At 39.7% G+C, this 19,667-nt stretch overlaps 1 protein-coding gene across 1 annotated transcript in view; it reads right to left on the minus strand.

Moving 5' to 3' along the window:
• The window catches only part of shtn1 (shootin 1), a 131,368-nt gene that overhangs the window by 30,761 nt on the left and 80,940 nt on the right, over positions 1-19,667 (minus strand). Inside the window, exons 13-15 of the mRNA XM_072239668.1 lie at positions 12,839-12,936; positions 11,370-11,432; positions 7,891-7,999 (exon numbers count right to left, since the gene is read on the minus strand). Coding sequence (XP_072095769.1) covers positions 7,891-7,999; positions 11,370-11,432; positions 12,839-12,936 — 270 coding nt within the window. The remainder of the gene's footprint in view (positions 1-7,890; positions 8,000-11,369; positions 11,433-12,838; positions 12,937-19,667) is intronic.

The raw sequence follows: 19,667 nt of genomic DNA on the forward strand, positions 1-19,667 counted from the left end.
TGTTGGATATGATGTGGCAAGTTCAAGGCATTGGATGTGACTTGGCAAAATCAAAGTGTAAGGCATGATATGGCAGATCCAACTGATTGTGAGGGTCAGGAGTTGATAAGAACTTATTGACTTGAAACTTTAACTTTGTTTCACTCTCCACAGATTATGTCCAACCTATGGAATATTTCCAACAGCTTGTATTTTTTTCCCCTGTTGGAAGTACTTGGCCAAAGCCCCAGAGAGAGCCCTTATAGAAAGAATGTGCCCAATGGTGGGACACTGATCTTCATCAATCTTTCCACTCCTTCCGAGCTCCTGGGTACACTCTTCCATCTTCCTTCTAATATTGCAGCATCAATTTATTAAGTGGCAATGCTACACTCGGGCTGGAAGAACGCTATTAGTCAAAGTAAAAGAATTCAAAGCTGAGTCAAGTTTATTAACAAATGTACAAGTACATAAATATACAGGGTCAGTAAAAAACTCCCAATACAACAGCCTCACAGGCATCTTGTAATCAGCATTCACAAGAAACACATACATAAATTAAACATAGAATGAACAATTTTATAAGAAAGAACATAATTAGAACAAGAAAAACAAAGCCCATGTTTGGACAAGATGATCAAAAGTGGTTAGTGTTGTTAAACTGTAGTGATTGAAATTGAGCAACACACACAAAATTCTGGAGGAACTCAGCAGGCCAGGCAGCACCTATGGAAAAAAGTACAGTCAACGTTTTGAGCCAAGACCCTTCGGCAGAACTGGAGAGAAAAAGATGAGGAGTAGGTTTAAAGGTTGGGGGGAAGGGAGAGAGAAACACAAGGTGATAGGTGAAACTGGGACGGGGAGGGGTGATTTAAATAGCTGGGAAGTTGAATGGTGAAAGAGATACAGGGCTGGAGAAGGGGGAGTCCAATAGGAGAGAACAGAAGCCCATGGAAGAAAGAAAAGTGGGAGGATCACTAGAGGGAGGTGATGGGCAAGCAAGGAGATAAGGTGAGAGAGGGAAAAGGGGATGGGGAATGGTGAAGTTGGGGGGGGGTGCCATTGCTGGAAGTTTGAGAAATTGATGTTCATACTATCAGGTTGGAGGCTACCCAGACAGAATGTAAGGTGTTGTTCCTCCAACCTGAGTGTGGTGTTATCACAACAGTAGAGGAGGCCATGGACTGTCGTATTGGAATGAGAATGGGAAGTGGAATTAAAATGGATGGCAACTGGGAGATCCTGCTTCTTCTGGCGGATGGAGCAAAGGTGCTTGGTGAAGCGGTCTCCCAATCTACGTCGGATCTCACTGATATAACAGGAGGTCACACTGGGAGCATCGGACACGGTATATGAACCCAACAGACTCACAGGTGGAGTGTTGCCTCACCTGGAAAGTCTGTTTGGGGCCCTGAATGGTAGTGAGGGAGGAGGTGTAGGGGCAGGTGTAGCACTTGTTCCGCTTGCAAGAATAAGTGTCGGGAGGGAGATCAGTGGGGAGGGACGAATGGACAAGAGTGTTGTGTAGGGAGCAATCCCTGCGGGAAGCAGGAAGTGGGGTGGTGGGGAGGGAAAGATCTTCTTGCTGGTGGGATCCATTTGAAAATGGCAGAGGTTCTGAAGAATTATGAACTGGATGCGGAGGCTGGTGGGTGGTAGATGATTAAGGCTGTTTTGGTTGGTTCGAAGGGAGGTAGCTGTCCGTGGGTCTGATGGTGTGGGACTTCTTGCTTCAGAGCTTCCTGCCTGATGGTAGCTTGGGACTTCCTTTTAACCATTATGGAACTTTACTTTAAGAGATCACTGAAAGTTGCACCTGCTAGTTTAAATGCCAGCAAGTGTGACAATTTGTAATAGATCAAGATGGCCAGAGACCTGTGCTTAATCCTCACCTTCTATGCTCTCCTGGGGCATTACAGGGTTACACTGAGATGTTCACCCCAGGTTGGTGGGCTAAAGAGCCACTGTAAATTGAAACTGGCGGGTAGGTGAGTGGTAGGAAGGAAAGGATGATATCCTGCTATTTTCCCAATTAGTTTTTGTCCCAAATAAGCAGCTGTCCTGATTAACCGATGGCCCAATTAACCGGAACCCACTTTGTGTATATATAAATAAAATTCCAGATTTATTTAATTATTTATTCGACTACTTGAATTTGATTTTCTCAGCTATTGTGATTGGATCCAAAGTAAAATTGCCCAATTAGCACTTTGGCCCTTTGGGTATTTGCCAAGTGACCTAATTGTTATGCAAACACCAAGGATTACAACTAAATTACAGCATCAATTACAACAAAGTTCAACAAATGACTTCTCTCCTTCCCTGCTTGTGAATTTTACATTAAATCATAGTTTAGCAAACCAATTGCCAGCTACCAAAGATTAACTTTACCCCAGTAGTCATTCATAATCAAAGGTTCCAAGAGAGAGCTTCCATTTTTTCACAGCTGTAATAAACTATTTCAAGGCAAGGTTCAGCACCATACTATCAAAGCAGATGCATTCTCTAAATCAATATTTTATAAGAATTTGAATTATGCCAATGAGAAACATACAATGAATGCTTTAGTAAAATTTGTCCTTTATAGATAAATACAAGCAATATATGGATTAATGGAAAATAAAGAAAATGCCGATTTAACAGGTTTTATCCTGAGGTATCAATTTTCATCAGTTAATAAGTGGTCAGTGTACTAAATGAGGAAGTTCACATAATTCTTTTATTCCACATAATAACCATGTCTGTGCAGAATACAAAAATACGAAGTACTGTTTGGTTTTCATTTATCATGCATTGTGTTTGAATTTGCAGCGATTCATTTCATTTCCGTCCCCGTCAAAGTACTTTTGTACTTCATTTCGCACAATAAATTGTACAGAGGATCAACACATCGGTGCCTTACTTGCTTCAGCTGAGTTAATCAAATCTAATCTTTTAAGAGGAAGGGGAAAGTGCTATGCACATTGACAAAGAACAACTCCAAAAAAATTCTCACTTTCACAAATTAAATTTGCTCCTCTTATCCACACACTGTACTCTTAAGAACATTATTGCTCTTAAGTCGACCGTGAAAAATATTTAGTCTGAAGGATAGAAAAGGATGCAGTTCCCGTTCACATCTCACTGATTGCTTTAAGTGACTTTATTCACAAACTAAGTTTAACAGTTTACTCAGACTTCTTCACCTCAAGCTCTCCAACTTTTGGCTTTATTTTTAGTGTTTTTTAAGATTAAAAAAACAATTTTTTAAAAAAGATATACTCTCAGTAAAATTCAGATTGGAAAGTAATTTCCGTTTCTATTTGTGCTGATTTAACCTCTTTTAACACCCCTGTAATCTCTGAGTGGCACACACCTGTAAAAGGCAGATTCATTTCACAAAAATGCAAAGCATCAAAGCTTCAATTACCAATGGAAGTACCAGAGCAACAAGCTGATCCGATTTACTTAGCACTTTTTGTGTTGATAAATTATCCAAAATCCTCACATGTGATAGATAGAACAATTATTCTCACGTCACTTAAGAACAAACAACTCCCTTTTAAAAAGAAAAGTCAATGCCTCTAAAGCAACCCAACTGAAATGTTCATCTTCAAGTTGGGGTTAATGTGACACTTAAAGTCACAACATATATCACCACATTCATTTCTCTTCATTTACCATTAGATTCATGATAGTCAAAAAAATACGCCCTGCATTTTGTTAAGTAGATACCCCAATATTAATTAGATTTTAAAACAATGTATCAGTGTTTTTTCAGAATGAAATGAAATTAAAATTCTAAATGAAAAAAAAACTATAGCACCAATTTAATGGAAAGAAAATTATTTGCAAATGTAGGCATCTCTGATGTGCTCTTGAGGGATTTGGAAAATCCTACCTTGACGGCCATTGGATCGGGTGAACGTCACTCGGAATCAACATCACTAAGAATGAGTTTCAACCAGAGACTCATCCCACCGAGATGCAACACAGAGCGTCATAGGAAGTCATTCCTGCCTGTGGCCATCAAACTTTACAACTCCTCTCTTGGAGGGTCAGACACCCTGAGCCAATAGGCTGGTCCTGGACTTATTTCCATCTGGCATAATTTACATATTATTATTTAATTATTTATGGTTTTATATTGCTATATTTATACTCTCTTCTTGGTTGGTGCAACTGTAATGAAACCCAATTTCCCTTGGGATCAATAAAGTATGACTATGACTCTGAAAAGATTTTTTTACTCCATTATTTCAGATGTGTCATCTGAATCTACTTTGGAGAATGAAAGCCCCAGTTCCAATTTTACATTAACATAATGGGAGTTCTAAGAGAAGATTATTTATTTAATTCAATCCAATTTATTTTGATAGAGCACAAAACAAGCCTTTCCAGCCCTTCAAGCCACACTGCCCAGCAATCCACCTATTTAATTCTAGCCTTATCTCAGGACAATTTACAATGACCAATTAACCTACTTACTGGTACGTCTTTGGACTGTGGGAAGAAACCAGAGCATTCAGCGGAAACCCACATGTTCCGTGAGGAGGATATATACACTCCTTACAGATGATGTCAGAGTTGAACTCTGAACTCCAACGACCCAAGCTGTGATAGCATTACACAAACTGCAATGCTACAAAATTTTGGGTATTTTGAAAGTACATGATTACTGAGATGGCAATATGCATGCTTGCCTTCATTATTAATTCAGTCAATTAGTTCCCTATTTTGTATTAAATAATCTACAGGCAAGTGACCCTGGTGCATCAAACAAAAACTGCTGGGGAACTTTAATCGGCCAAGCTCCATCAGTGGGAGGTAAGGAATTGCTGATATTTGGGTTGATACCCCTTTTACTCAAAACATCAACAATTCCTTTCCACACTCAAATGCTGCTCCAGCCCGAGTCCAGAATCTGCCATCCCTTGTGTTTCCAAGAAATCCACGTGACTGCATTATGATGCCAGGTTGGCCTGTGACCATCGAACTTTGCAGCTCCTCCCATGGAGGGTCAGACACCCTGAGCCAATCGGCTGGTCCTGGACTTATTTTCCATCTGGCATAGTTTGCATATTGTTGTTCGATTATTTGTGGTTTTTGTATTGCTATATTTATGCTCTATTGTTGGTTGGTGCGGCTGTAACGAAACCCAATTTCCCTCGGGATCAATAAAGTATATCTATTTATCTATCAATAATTACCATTCCACACCTCCCTCCCCCACCCCAAATGCTAATCTGTAAATGAAACAGTTTTTCTCTAAACCCAAATAAAGAACTGGGGTAGCACAATAATCTAGCCCTCCAAGAGGACCACAACCTTGTTGTAGGGTTTGCAGGGTCACATACCTCAATGACCCAGAGAGCTATGCTGGCTGGAGTCACGACTTTATGCTTTGGCTCTGGGTAGGGTCAGCAATGCCAAACAGATCAAAGGGTAGAGACCAGACTGAGAGTGGCTCGCCAGTCCTCCAGGTTCAGGGGTTCAGCTCAGGGTAACAACCCTAACTGGTAAAACAAAACTGTTAAGGAAACAGCAATGAAGAATCGTTCTACATCTGAGTGTGAGTGTGTTCCTGAGACTCCACCCGGGACTTGCATGAAACAACTAACAAAATAAAGGAAGTTCCGAACACCATTAGAGATGGAAGACCTTCATTGCTGCCCTAAGTGCCAGTGGAGTAATGGGCAGTCGATAGATACAGTAGTGTGTGCTTAGCAGAATGCTTTCCAGTACCAGCCACCTGGGCTCAGCTCCCGACGTCGCCTGCAAGGAGTTTGTACGTTCTCCCAGTGACCATGTGGGTTTCCTCCAGGAATCATGGTTTCCTCGCACAGCCCAAAGACCGTTGATCATTGTAAATTGTCCTGTGATTAGGCTAGGGTTAACTCAGTGGTTTGTTGGATGGCACGGTTTGAAAGGGCCTATTCCACACTGTATCGCAATAAATAAAAGTAATTAATTAATTAACTATTCATAATATTGATCATACTATGACAGAATTCACCCTTCAGTTTGAGATGGAGAGGCTAAAGTCAGATATATCAGTATTACTGTGGAGTAAAGGGAATTACAGAGGCATGAGCAAGGAGCTGGCCAACGTTGATTGGAAAGGGACAGCAGAAGAGAACTGGCTGACGTTTCTGGCAGCAATTTGGAAGGCATAGGATTCACTATTTTTTTAGCGATACAGTGCAGAATAGGCCCTTCCGGTCCTTCGAGCCACACTGCCCAGCAACCACCGATCTAACCGTGGCCTAATTACAGAACAATTTACAATGAGCAATTAACCGATACGCCTTTGGACTGTGGGAGGAAACTGAAGGACCTGGAGAAACCTCATGTGCTTCGTGTACAGACTCCTTACAGATAACATTAGACTTGAACTCCAAACTCCAACGTCCTGAGCTGTAATAATGTCACGCTTACCCTATGTTACCATGGCATCTGTGACAGAAAAACAGCAATGGCTGGAGTTTCGGGGAACAAGTTATTCAGATGAGCAGGAATTTCTTTGGACTGATGTGGTGCATCTGCGGAATTCATTGCCACAGATGGCTGTGGAGGCCAAGTCATTGTGTACACTTAAAGCGGAGGCTGATAATTCTTGATTTTCAGGGTGTCAATGGCTATGAGGAGAAGGGAGGAGAGTGGTGTTGAGGGGAATAATAAATCAGCCTTGATGGAATGCGGAGAAGACTCGATGGGCCAAGTGGCCTAATTCTGCCCCTATGTCTTATAGTCTTATGACTTAATCAGCAACTCTGTATGTCTAGTTCAAAAGATTTCAAATATATACATTACTCAAATGTATTGAACTCTTAATTAGTTGTCCTCCTCTGTTTGAGACTGACCAGGGAGCTCCAAGTTATGTATTGCCATTTTTGCTTGCTTCTCTCTGAACTGATGGGCGATTGATCTTATTTCCTGATCTTAAGGCAGCTCCGGATTGCTTTGTCGTATCCGCCAATTTGTGTGGTGAACCTGAAATTCAAAAAGTACTTTTTTCTTATCTGCTCATGTTTCACTAATATATCCAGTAGAAAAATGCAACTCTCTGCTATTTTCCAAGACGTTTCTCAAATATTGAGCCAAATTTGAAAATAGTTACAGAGTCATAGAAAAGTACAGCATAGAAACAGGACCTTCGACCCATCCAGTCCTTGTTGAACGGTTAAACTGCCTTTTCTCATTGACCTGCACTGGGACCATAACCCTCCATAACCTTGCCTTCCATGTACCTATCCAAACTTCTCTTAAAAATTGAAGTCAAGCTTGCATGCAACACTTGCACTGGCAGCCCATTCTACACTCTCATAGCCCTCTAAATAGTTTCCCTTCATGTTCCCTTTAAACTTTTCACCTTTTACCCTTAACTCATGACCTCTGGTTGGAGTCCCACCCAATCTCAGTGGAAAAGCCTGTTTCTATTTACCCTATCTATACTCTTCATCATTTTGCATACCACTGTCAAATCCTCTCAATCTTCTACTTTCTAAAGAATATAGTCCTAACCCATTACAGTCCTAATCTTTCCTTATAACTCAGGTCCTCCAGACCCGGCAACATCCTTGTGAATTTTCTCTGTACTTCTTCAACCCTATTTACATCTTTCCAGTAGAATGTAATTATTAACTTTAGCCATGTTAAAAAAACAGCAAAAGCAGTTTATTAATAAATAGGGAAAAACCTAGGTCCAAATACTTCTAAATCAGTAACTTGTTACGATATTGTATACTCTACATTTCCACAACTAACATTAGATTTGTCTTTAAGACTGAGATCAATTTAAAAAGCCTAATTGAGGGGTAAGTTTTATATTTACTGCAATAAAATGGTTTTATTTCTGTAACAATCAGTCGAGCAAATGGTTAGGGACAGACAGAAGGAGAACTAGCTACGGATTTTAAATGGAGGACTCACTACTAGCAACGGATTCCGTTACTTCTTTCCTGTGCCTTAGGATTCTTTGCAGCTCATTTTCTTCTTTAACTTTTGTACTGGTTGCCAATATTTCCTCTTTGTGAGATTTCTTCAAGAGAAAGAAAACATATTAATTACAAAAAAATTATAAAGTTGTCACATAACATCTTGGATACCTTCCTTTATGTGTTTGCTCGGTGGAGGGACAAGCTGGATTGCTTTCATCTGCAGACTGATGTGGGCTTGCTCTTGCTAACTACATCCATGGATTCAGAACTTGGACTTTAGTATATTTTTGTGTGACTATGTTTACTGTACGTTATCTTATATGTGCTATATGTGTGTTGATCTGGTGTGACTGTTGGTCCTGTGTTTTGCACCTTGGCCCTGGCGGAATGCTGTTTCATTTGACTGTATTCACCGGCATTCATGTACGGTATGGTCGAATGACAATTAAGCTTGAAATTGAACTTATGTCCTTGATGAAATTCTGGCATCTTCCACCTTCCTCTCGAGTCCTGAAAAAGAATCTCAGCCCAAAATGTTGACTGTTTATTCCTTTCCCTGGATGCTTCCTGGCCTGTTGAGTTCCTCCAGCATCTTGTGTGCGTTGTGATTGATTGTGCTGGCTGGGGATTTCAGACTCAGGAATAGATACTCTGGCTAAGAGCACAGCCATTTACAACTAAGCTGAGAGGAGCAGTCAGGCATCTCCAGGGGAAAGGCTGTAGTCCCTCAATGTCACCTCAGCCCCTCGGAATCCACAAAGACACGGTGACAGCAAGCCAGTGCGATATCATGTAAGTTTATATTTTCTGTCTGAATACCTATGAAAGAACAACAGATTTGTGGCCATTGGATTCTTGAGTTTAGAATCAACTATACACATTTAATTAAGAAAGTTCCTTCTGCTGAGCTGACAGCTTCTTATAAGTGGCTGCTATCTTGGCTAAAGTTTTTACTAAGATGTACACAAGGTGGCTACTTTATTAGAAACTTCCTGTACCTAATAAAATGGTCAGTGAGTGTCTGATCATGGTCTACTGCTGGTGTAACACATCCACTTAAAGGTTCACAGTGTTGTGCATTCAGAGATGCTCTTCTGCACACCACTGTGGTAAAGCATGGTTATTTGAGTTTCCTGTTAGCTTGAACTAGTCTGGCCATTTTCCTCTGATCTCTCTCATTAACAAGGCATTTTCATGCACAGAGCAGCCACTGAACAGACTTTTTTTCCTGCACTATTCTCTGTAAACTCTCGAGAAGGTCCCAGGACATCAGCAGTTTCTGAACACCAATAATCATTCAATGGTCAGAATCATTTAGATCACATTTCTTCCGCATTCTGATGTTTGGTCTGAATAACAAATGAACCTCTTGACCAAGTCTGAATGTCGTCCAGTGTTATAATACTCTTCAGTGATTGCCTTCCTGGTGTCCGTGGCCACATAACCAGGACTTGTGATGTCCACCATCTGCTCCCGTGGCTTCATGTTACCCTGATCGGGGCTAAGCAGGTGCTACACCTTTCCCAAGGGTGACCTGCAGGTTAGCAGAGGGAAGGAGTGCCTTACACCTCCTTTGGTAGAGACATATGTCCAGCCCACAACCCTATTGTTATCATATGTACTGAGATTCAGTGGAAAGTTTCATTTGAATATCACCCAGACAGTTTATGCCATTCATAATTACGTCACGATACTAACAAGGAAGACAATGCAGAATATAGTGTTACAGTTAGAAAATAAAGTCAAGGGTCACAACAAGATAGAATTGAAATCAAGAGTTCATATTTAAGCATATGAGAAATCCTTTCGAGAGTCTGGTAAAAACAGAATAAAAACTGTCACTGAGGCTGGTGTTACACGTTCTCTAGTGTTTGTATCTTCTACACAAGAGGTTCTGCAGATGCTGAAAGTCCAGAGCAACACACAGAAAATGCTGGAGGAACTCAACAGGCCAGGCAGAGTCTATGGAAATGATTCAGACCAAGACTCTTCTTCAGGGCTGGAAAGGAAGGTGGAAGATGCCAGAATACAAAGGAGAGGGAAGGGGAAGGAGGGTAGTTGAAAGTGATAGGTGAAGCCAGGTGGGTGGGAGAGGTACAGGGCAGGAGAGGAAGAAATCTGATCGGAGAGGAGAGTGAACCATAGGAGAAATGGAAGATAGAGGGGCACCAAGGGAAGGTGATAGCAGGTGAGAAGAATTGGGAGGACAGAGTGGGGAATAGAAGAAGAGGATAACTTCTGCCCAAAGGGAGTGAGGAGAAGAGAGAAGGTCCAGGGGGTTAGGGGCCTTGATTTATATTTGCTCCTTTTGCGAGACAGCAGTAAGTGTTGGTGGTGTCAATGGAGTGAAGGCTGATGTTCAAGAAGAGATATTGCAGCCTTCTCCACAAACAAATGTCCCTTCCTAATGATGTTAACCATTTGATGCCGAGCTTCATCACATGTTTAAAAAGTGGAGACTGCACAACCGTGTGTCTGTATTTATAGTCCAACGTAGTGAATCAGGTTGAACTGTGGAAACACCTAATAAAAAGCATCCATGCAACCACCAGGCAGCAGCGATAATCCTCTTTACCTTGTTTATTTCCAACCATTAGGTTATCCCTCCCGCATTAAACTAGTTAGGCTGATTATGTTGCTTTATAAGGAATCAATACATGGCCAATAGTGATCCAGCTGAGGCCACTTCATCTCACAGCACTGCTGGTCCACAGAGAGGAAACAGCAGTCAGAATATGAAGCAGGTTTAATATTTCTGGCATACTGTATCTCGTGAAATCGGCTGTTTTTTCAGCCACAATAAATTGGTTGTTTTGTGACAGCAGTAAACAAGAGCTGAAGTAAAGAGTGGGAAATGCTACATAGAGCATAAGGTACAGGAGTCTCAGGACTCACACAGCCAGGTTCAGGAACAGTTATGACCCCTCAACCATAGGCTCTTGAACCAAAGGGGATAACTTCACTCACCTCAACAATGAACTGCTCCCATAACCAATGGACTCGCTTTCAAGGACTCTTCATCTCATGTCCTTGATATTTATTGCTTATTAATTTATTATTTTTATTTCTTCTCTTTGAATTGCACGGTTTGTTTTCTTCTGCACTGGTTGAATGCCCAAGTTGTGCGGTTTTTCATTGATATGGTTATTATTCTATAGATTTACTGAGTATGCCCACAAGAGAATGCATCTCCGGGTTGTACATGGTGACATATATGTACTTTGGGAATAAATTTTGCTTTGAACTTTGGTACTCTACAAGTGCCAAACTACTCCCAAGTTACTTCCCAGTAATTCTGACAATAGGAGCAACACTTTCAGTACACTGGATGAACTCAGCAGGTCGGGCAGCATCAGATAATTCTGATAATAGTAACTGCAGGGAGCTTGTTTGGCCATGACACAATTACAAAGGAACCTGAAAGATTGAAGAGCAAAACTAAAGTAAATTGGAATTAAATTCAGGACTTACTAGTATTCCTCTGAGTTCTTGTAAAGCATTAGATTCTTGAAGTGTGTTCTTATTAAGTGGAGTCTAGAATCAAACAGAAGGAAGCGTGACCAACAGCAAAACTGATTAATGGCATTAGCAGCGACAGGAATTCACTCAGAATTAATAATTTGGCACAGTTTTATTGGAAAAAGGTGACAATACAATTAAAAAAACAGTTGAAGTACAGGGAAAAACTCTTTCAGGATGTTTAATAATAGGTGAAAGTAACATCTGTAAAAGACAATTAAACTTAGGACTGACAATTCACACGGCCTTTGAGGTATGCAAAATCTTGAATAAAGCGATAATCACAGAATTTTTAAAAAATCACACAAATTTTATTTCATATCTACTGTACCAATAAACACATTTGGAAAAAAATGGAGACAAATTTTCGAGTGAGAAGGATGTAGTTTAAAGAAGTTGCGCCAGGAAAGGCTTCTTAGTTTCCAGAGGTGTTGGGAATGGGCTGCTAGGGCCAGTGATGGATAGATAATGGCATTTTAAGAGGCTCTTAGGTAGCATGATGCAGGGATATAGATCATATACAGACAGGAGAGACCTAGCTTAATTTAGCATCGTAGTGCAAACATTGTGGGTCAAAGGACCCGTTCCTGTACTGTACTGTTCCATGTTTTGTGCAAACGGGGGATGCAAATGTTACTTTGCTAGAGCATTTAAATTTTTTCTGCATTTAGGAATTAAAGCAGCACTTTAGAAGAAACTAACTTCCTTCAGCTAAAAACACATTGACTCAAAGAGTTATGCAGGAAAGGAAACAGGCCATTTGGCCCAACTTGTCCATGTTGAACAAGTAGCCTATCTAAGCTAGACTCTTACGTCTGTATTTGGCCTATACACTAACATTACGAAGAGTAAGATAAACAGATACTACAGAAATAGATAGAAACAACAGAGACTAAACTGGTTAAATTGTGCACTTTGGTAAAGTAGTAACCAGTTCCCAATGCTTGGAGCTAAGTTGCAGGAAGAGGAATTATGGCTCCTTCTATTCCCTGTGAGTTGAGTACACAAGGCAAAAGTTTACAGAAATACAGGGGATAATGTTGGCAGGTGAAAGTTAAATTACCACTGCAGGTGCTGACCCAAACCACTGCTAGCTCTCTAGAAACTCAGCTCTTTACGAAGCATTAGCAGCCACCAGCTGACAACCAATTTGTTAGTAGTTTGAGTGATCTGCAAGTTTAAAATGAACTACAAGGACACAACTTCGGATTTGTAAGTTTAGAATTCTATGAAGAATATGTTTCACTCACGGTAAATACACAAGGAGACATTTTTTTAATTATACAGATGTCAGTGTATTAGATTACTGAGTTCGAGATCCTCAACTACAAATAGTACTATTTGAGGACTGTACAAATATTTTAGATTTTCAAAAGAAAGAGAAATGCATTATACTGTTTAAATTATAACAATACAGTCACCTTGTTTGTTTCATTGATCTTCCGAAGCTGAACTCCTTTCTTAATTCTTTCCATCATTTCATCAACCGCTTGTTTCTTCACTTCATCAAAAGAATTGCCTTTAGAAAGTTGAGAAAGTTTATGATTTGGAAGGAAACTGATTCATACATGAAACTGCATGCACCTTTACCATCCACAAATTTTGCATGTTTCTGCTGAATAAAGTTATTGTCATATCTGCATTAATGTCTTTGTATTAAATGCAAAATATAGGGAGGCATATTGGACAGACATTTTTCTAATGACCATAATTTGATAGAAGTCCACAGTATTTCTGTCTGTTATGTTTATATAGAGTTGAAAGTGGTATTACTTTCTGGTCATTCTTCATTATTAAAGTTATTGTCAGAGCACAATTTCTAAGAGCCTCCAGAATCTGCAGTTATATTTTAATTGTGCACATACTAAGGATGAACAACAAAGGTGAAACAAAAAGGAAACCTAACCAAATTATTTATAAACTGCACCGAGAAGGAGTTGTATGTTTACAAAAATGCTTTGCATTTATAAGATCTTTCTCAACAATACTGAAATATTCACAAATACTGTACAGTTAGTCACACTTGAGAAGTGTAGTCACTGCATATTGTAATGCAAACAACATAATCCTACACAGTCAAGAAAGCTCACCAGTGCCCTTACTTTCTGAGGAGGCTGAAGAGAGCTGGACTTTGTACATCTATACTCAGGTCATTCTACAGATACACAGTAGAAAGCACCCTAACAAGCTGCATTACTGCATGGTACGGAAACTGTGCTGCGACAGAGGGGAAGGTTCTACAATGAGTCGTCAAAACCACCCAATGGATCACTGCCATCAGCCTACCCACCATCAAGGGCATATATACAGACAGGTGCCAAAAAAGGGGCCAGCAACATGATGAAAAATCCCACCCGCCCTGCTCATGAACTTTGTCCCACTCCCATCAGGGAGGTGGCTATGTAACATCCATGTCAGGACCACCAGATTCAAAAACAGTTACTTTCCCCAAGCAGTAAGATTGATCAACATCTCCACCCACTAACTCCACCACGACTTGACTATTTCCCATCAGTTACCTTATGTACAACATCGTGTCACTTTATGGACGTACAATCAATGCATTTAAGCTATCTTTTATATTTATCTTTATTGTGTTTTTATTATTATTGTTTTCTTTACCTTATTGTGCTTTTTTAAAGCCACATCGGATCTGGAGTAACAATTATTTCATTCTCCTTACATTTGTGTATTGGAGATGACATTAACCAATCTTGAATCTTGAATAATTAGAATATGGTATTAGTGCTACCTTAATGAATCCAGTGATCAGGTATGAGCATTACTGATGCATCCAAGAATAATTGTCCATTTGTAAATGCCCTTGAGCTGCTATAGTCTGGATAGTGGTAACTCTGGGAGTTCTAACATTTCCATTCAGAGATAGAGGGAGAATGGGAATGGGTTTCCAGGTGAAGACAACTTGCGACTTGGTGAAAGATGGCAATGTTCGTATCCAATTACACCCTGGACCATCGAGTTCAAAGAGATCATGTGTGTGTGTGGTTTTGCTTCAGTGGATAAATGTGGTACCACCAAACAGACAACATATCTCTGAAAGGCTAAAGCTTATTGAGAATTGCACCTTTCAGTAGGTGATTATTGTCTCAGACTCACGTTTCAGCATCCATTAGCTCAAGCTTGAATGTCATCCACACCTCACTTTGCAGGCGTGAACCTCTTCATTATTATGTTTGAATTTTTGTTAAATTGTATGAATCAGCACAAGTCCTATTCATTAGGATACATGGTGAAATCTTGTACAATAACAAAATTCAAAGTTCAATGTAAATTTATCATTAATACACGTACAGTATATGTCACCAATTAAAACCCTGAGATTCATTTTCTTGCTGTCATTCGCAGTAAGCACAAGAAACACAATAGAATCAATGAAAGACTGCACACAACACACAACAATATGCAAAAGACAACAAACTGTACAAATACTAAAAGAAAAATACTAATAATAATAATTTTACTAGTTACTTGTTTACAAACTATATGTAAAATTGTAACATCATTCATCTTGCAACTAATCACCCCTCACTTTGATAACCACACTATACTTACACAAGAGAAGAAAGGATGGTGTGAGGGTCTGAAAAGATGTGAAAAACAACTGATAGTAGATTCTGTAATTCTAAATCAAGCCCAGCGTAAAAGCAGAAATCTTTCAAGTTATATTGACGCCAAAAAGGCATTTGATTCCGTCGCACACTCATGGATAATAATATATATATATATATATATAAACTACAGCCAATATTTGTGAAATTCTTACAGCATCTGGTGAGGCATAACATACTATAATCACTCTATCTATTAACAACCAAAAAAGAACAGCCATCATTAACAAAATAAACCAAGGCAATTTCCAGGGTGACTCTCTATGTCCACTATGGTTCTGTCTAGATTTAAATCCACTCTCTAATTTACTGAATTGGACAAAACCCTGACACAGTGGAGTCAAGAAAACAGCCTCTCACTTAATGTCGCAAAAACAAAGGAGCTAGCTGTGGACTACACGAGGAATGGAGACGGCCTAACCCTTATTGACATCAATGGATTTGGGTTTTAGAGAGTGAACAGCTTTAAGTTCCTCGGCATAAACATCACCGAGGATCTCACGTGATCTGTATGCACCAGCTGTGTGGTGAAAAAGGCACAACAGCACCTCTTTCATCTCAGACGGTTGAAGAAGTTTGGTATGTGCCCCCAGATTCTAAGAACTTTCTACAGGGGCATGATTGAGAGCACCCTGACTGGCTGTATCACTGCCTGCTATGGGAACTGTACTTCCCTCAATCGCAGGGCTCTGCAGAGAGTAGTGCGGACAGCCCAGCGCATCTGTAGATGTGAACTTCCCACTATTCAGGAAGTTTACAAAGACAGATGTGTAAAAAGGGCCCAAAGGATCATTAGAGATCCAAGTCACCCCAACCACAGACCGTTCCAGCTGCTACCATCCAGGAAATGATACTGTAGCATAAAAGCCAGGACAAACAGGCTCCCGGACAGCTTCCTCCACCAGGCTATCAGACTGATTAATTCATGCTGACACAACTGTATTTCTATGTTATATTGACTGTCCTGTTGTACATAATATTTATTATAAATTACTATAATTGTACATTTAGACAGAGCGTAATGTAAAGATTTTTACTCCTCATGTATATGAAGGATGTAAGTAATAAAGTCAATTCAATATCAAATCAGAAACAACCAAATTACAGTGCCTATAAAATGTTTTCACCCCCTCTGGTACTATTCATGTTTTATTGTTTTACAACATTGAATCACAGTGGATTTAATTTCTTTTTTTTGACACTAATCAACAGAAAAAGAGGCTTTTGTGTCAAAGTGAAAATGGATCTCTACAAAGTGATCAAAATTAATTACAAATATAAAAATACAAAATAATTGATTGCATAAGTATTCAACCCCTTCAAGTCAGTATTTGGTAGATGCACCTTTGGCAGCAATTACAGCTTTGAGTCTGTGTGCATAGGTCTTTATCAGCTTTGCACATCTGGACACTGTCATTTTTCCCCATTCTTCATTACAAAACTGCTCAAGCTCTGTCAGGTTGCATGGGGATCGGCGTGAACAGCTCTTATCAAGAACAACCACAAATTCCCAATTGGATTGAGGTCTGGACTCCAACTTGGCCACTCCAGGGCATTAAGTTTATTGCTTTTAAGCCATTCCTGTGTAGCTCTGGCTTTATTCTTGGACACATTGTCTTGCTCGAAAACAAGTCTCCTCCCAAGTCGCAGTTCTCTTGCAGACTGCATCAGGTTTTCCTCCAGGATTTCCTTGTATTTTGCTGCATTCATTTTACCCTCTACCTTCACAAGCCTTCCAGGGCCTGCTGCAGTGAAGCATCCCCACAGCATGATGCAGCCACCACCATGCTTCACAATAGGGATGGTGTGTTTTTGATAATGTGCGGCGTTTGACTTACGCCAAACATAGAATTTACTCTGATGGCCAAAAAGCTCAATTTTGATTTCATCAGATCGTAGAACCTTCTTCCAGTTGACTTTAGAGTCTCCCACATGCCTTCTGGTAAACTCTAGCTGAGAATTCATGTGTGTTTTTTTCAACAGTGGCTTTCTCTTTGCCACTCTCCCGTAAAGCTGCGACTGGTGAAGTACCTGGGCAACAGTTGTTGTATGCGCAGTCTCTCCCATCTCAGCCACTGAAGCTTGTAACTCCTCCAGAGTTGTTATTGGTCTTTTGGTAACCTTCCTCACCGGTCTCGTTCTTGCACGGTCACTCAGTTTTTGAGGCTGACCAGCTCTAGGCAGATTTACAGCTGTGCCATATTCTTTCCATTTCTTGATGATTGACTTAACTGTTCTCCAAGGGATATTCAGTGACTTTGAAATATTATTATATCCATCTCCTGACTCATGCTGTTCAATAATCTTTTTAGGGAGTTGCTTGGAGTGTTCTTTTGTCTTCGTGGTGTAGTTTTTGCCAGGATACTGACTCACCAGCAGTTGGACTTTCCAGTTTCAGGTGTGTTTTTACTACAATCAATTGAAACACCTTGACTGCACACAAGTCTCCAAAAACAGGTCTCTATTTAACTAATTAAGTGACTTCTAAAACCAATTGGCTGCACCAGGGATGATTTGATGTGTCATATTAAAACTGGGAGGGGAGAGGGTGAATATTTATGCAATCAATTATTTTGTGTTTTATATTTGTAATTAATTTAGATCACTTTGTAAACATCTATTTCCATTTTTATACAAAGAAGTATTTTCCTGTTGATCAGTGTCAAAAAAGCCAAATTAAATCCACTGTGATTCAATGTTGTTAAACAATAAAACATGAAAACTTCCGGGGGGTGGGGGATGGGCTGAATACTTTTTATAGGGACTGTATTGTTAACACACCTTCTCTACATGGATAGTTTGAAAATATATACTTCATCATTAAAGTTAATGCAATTAATTGAAATAGTAGATCTATTTTGTAAAAATATAAACATGAACTTTGGACTAGGTAAGTGCAGAACATGAAAAATAAATGCAATGGAGCTAGCAGAATGTAAAACAAAGCAGCAGGATACAATACAACTGACTGATAAATATGAAACACACTGTATAGGTATCTGGGATGTCAACAAGCAAAGAAAATAGACTATAGTGCAATAAAAGGAAAACTTTTGACAAAATTTACTTCAAGGCTTAGAAAATCTGCCAAACACAGCTGAACTGTAAAAATATAACAAAGGCAAAAAGCACTTTCACTATACCCATATTAACATTTTATTTTGGCATGATATCTTGGTGCAAAATCTATCCATAAAATCTACAAAGAAAAATAAGAACTGAAATGACAAATTTTAGAAAATACTTTCAATTCTGATATTAAAGTACACAGCACTAAAGTTAAATGAAAGCACAACCTTGCAAAATGAAGAAATTTATCACTGCAGAAGTAAAAGTTAACCAATAAAAGGGCATGACCCACCATGGAAGACATTCCTATGATCTGAGCAAACTAGATATCAACAAAGAAGCATTGAATGCCTGGCTCAGAGTTAGAGCTCCCTTCCTAGAAACAGAGGGGTTCCTTGTGACAATACAGGACTAAGTGTTTAACACAAAAAAATCAAAATACATAATAAAAGACCAACAAATTCAAGAAAATAAATGCAGAAAATGCTAAGAGAAACCAGGAACAATCCAACACACTACAGGATCCTGCAGCAGTTTAACTCAATCTGATTACTTACACAGGCACCATTAAGTGGCAAACGTCACTCACCAAAATCTTGCTTTAAAGCACAAACTCATATAAGACACCATACTTTACTATAAATACAAGCCTTATCCAATTTCAGAGGCAGAGTTCTACAATATCAGTATTACAGTGGAGTAAAGGGAATTACAGAGGTATGAGAGAGGAGTTGGCCAGAATTGATTGGAAAGAAACACTGGCGGGGATGATGGCAGAGCAGTAATGGCTGGAATTTCCGGAAGCAATTTGGAAGGCACAGAATATATACATCCCAGAAAGGAGGATGTATTCTAAAGGCATGATGATGCAATTGTGGCTGGCTAGAAAAGTCAAAGCCAACATAAAAGCCAAAGGGGACAGTATATAATAGAGCAAAAATTAGAGGGAAATTTGAGGATTGGGAAATTTTTAAAAACTAGCAGAAGGCAATGAAAAAAAGTCAGTAAGATGGTAAAGTTGGAATGCAAAAGCAAGATAGCTAATAATATTAAAGAGAATAGCAGAAGTTTCTTCAAATACATAAATTATAAAAGAGGCGAGAGTGGATATTGGATCACTGGAAAACAATGCTGGAGAGGTAGTAATTGGGGACAAGGAAATGGCAGACGAACTGAAGAAGTATTTTGCATCAGTCTTCACCGTGGAAGACACTAGCAGTATGGTGGAAGCTACAGGGGTCAGGGGGCATAAAGTGTATGAAGTTACCATAACTAGAGAAAAGGTTCTTGGGAAACTGAAAGGTCTGGAGGTAGATAAGCCAACTGGACCAGATGGTGTACACCCTATGGTTGTGAAGGTGGTGGCCAAGTCTTTTGATGGAAGACCATAAGGTACAGGAGCAGAATTAGGACATTTGACCCATCATTTGCTCCGCCATTTCATCATGGCTGATCCAATTTTCCTCTCAGCCCCAATTTCTTGCCTTCTCCTGATATTCTTTCATTCTTGACCTTTGCCTTAAAAATACATAAAGATTTGGCTTCCACAGCT

The sequence above is a fragment of the Mobula birostris genome, chromosome 21 (assembly GCF_030028105.1).
Source record: "Mobula birostris isolate sMobBir1 chromosome 21, sMobBir1.hap1, whole genome shotgun sequence".
Classification (NCBI taxonomy): Eukaryota; Metazoa; Chordata; class Chondrichthyes; order Myliobatiformes; family Myliobatidae; genus Mobula; species Mobula birostris.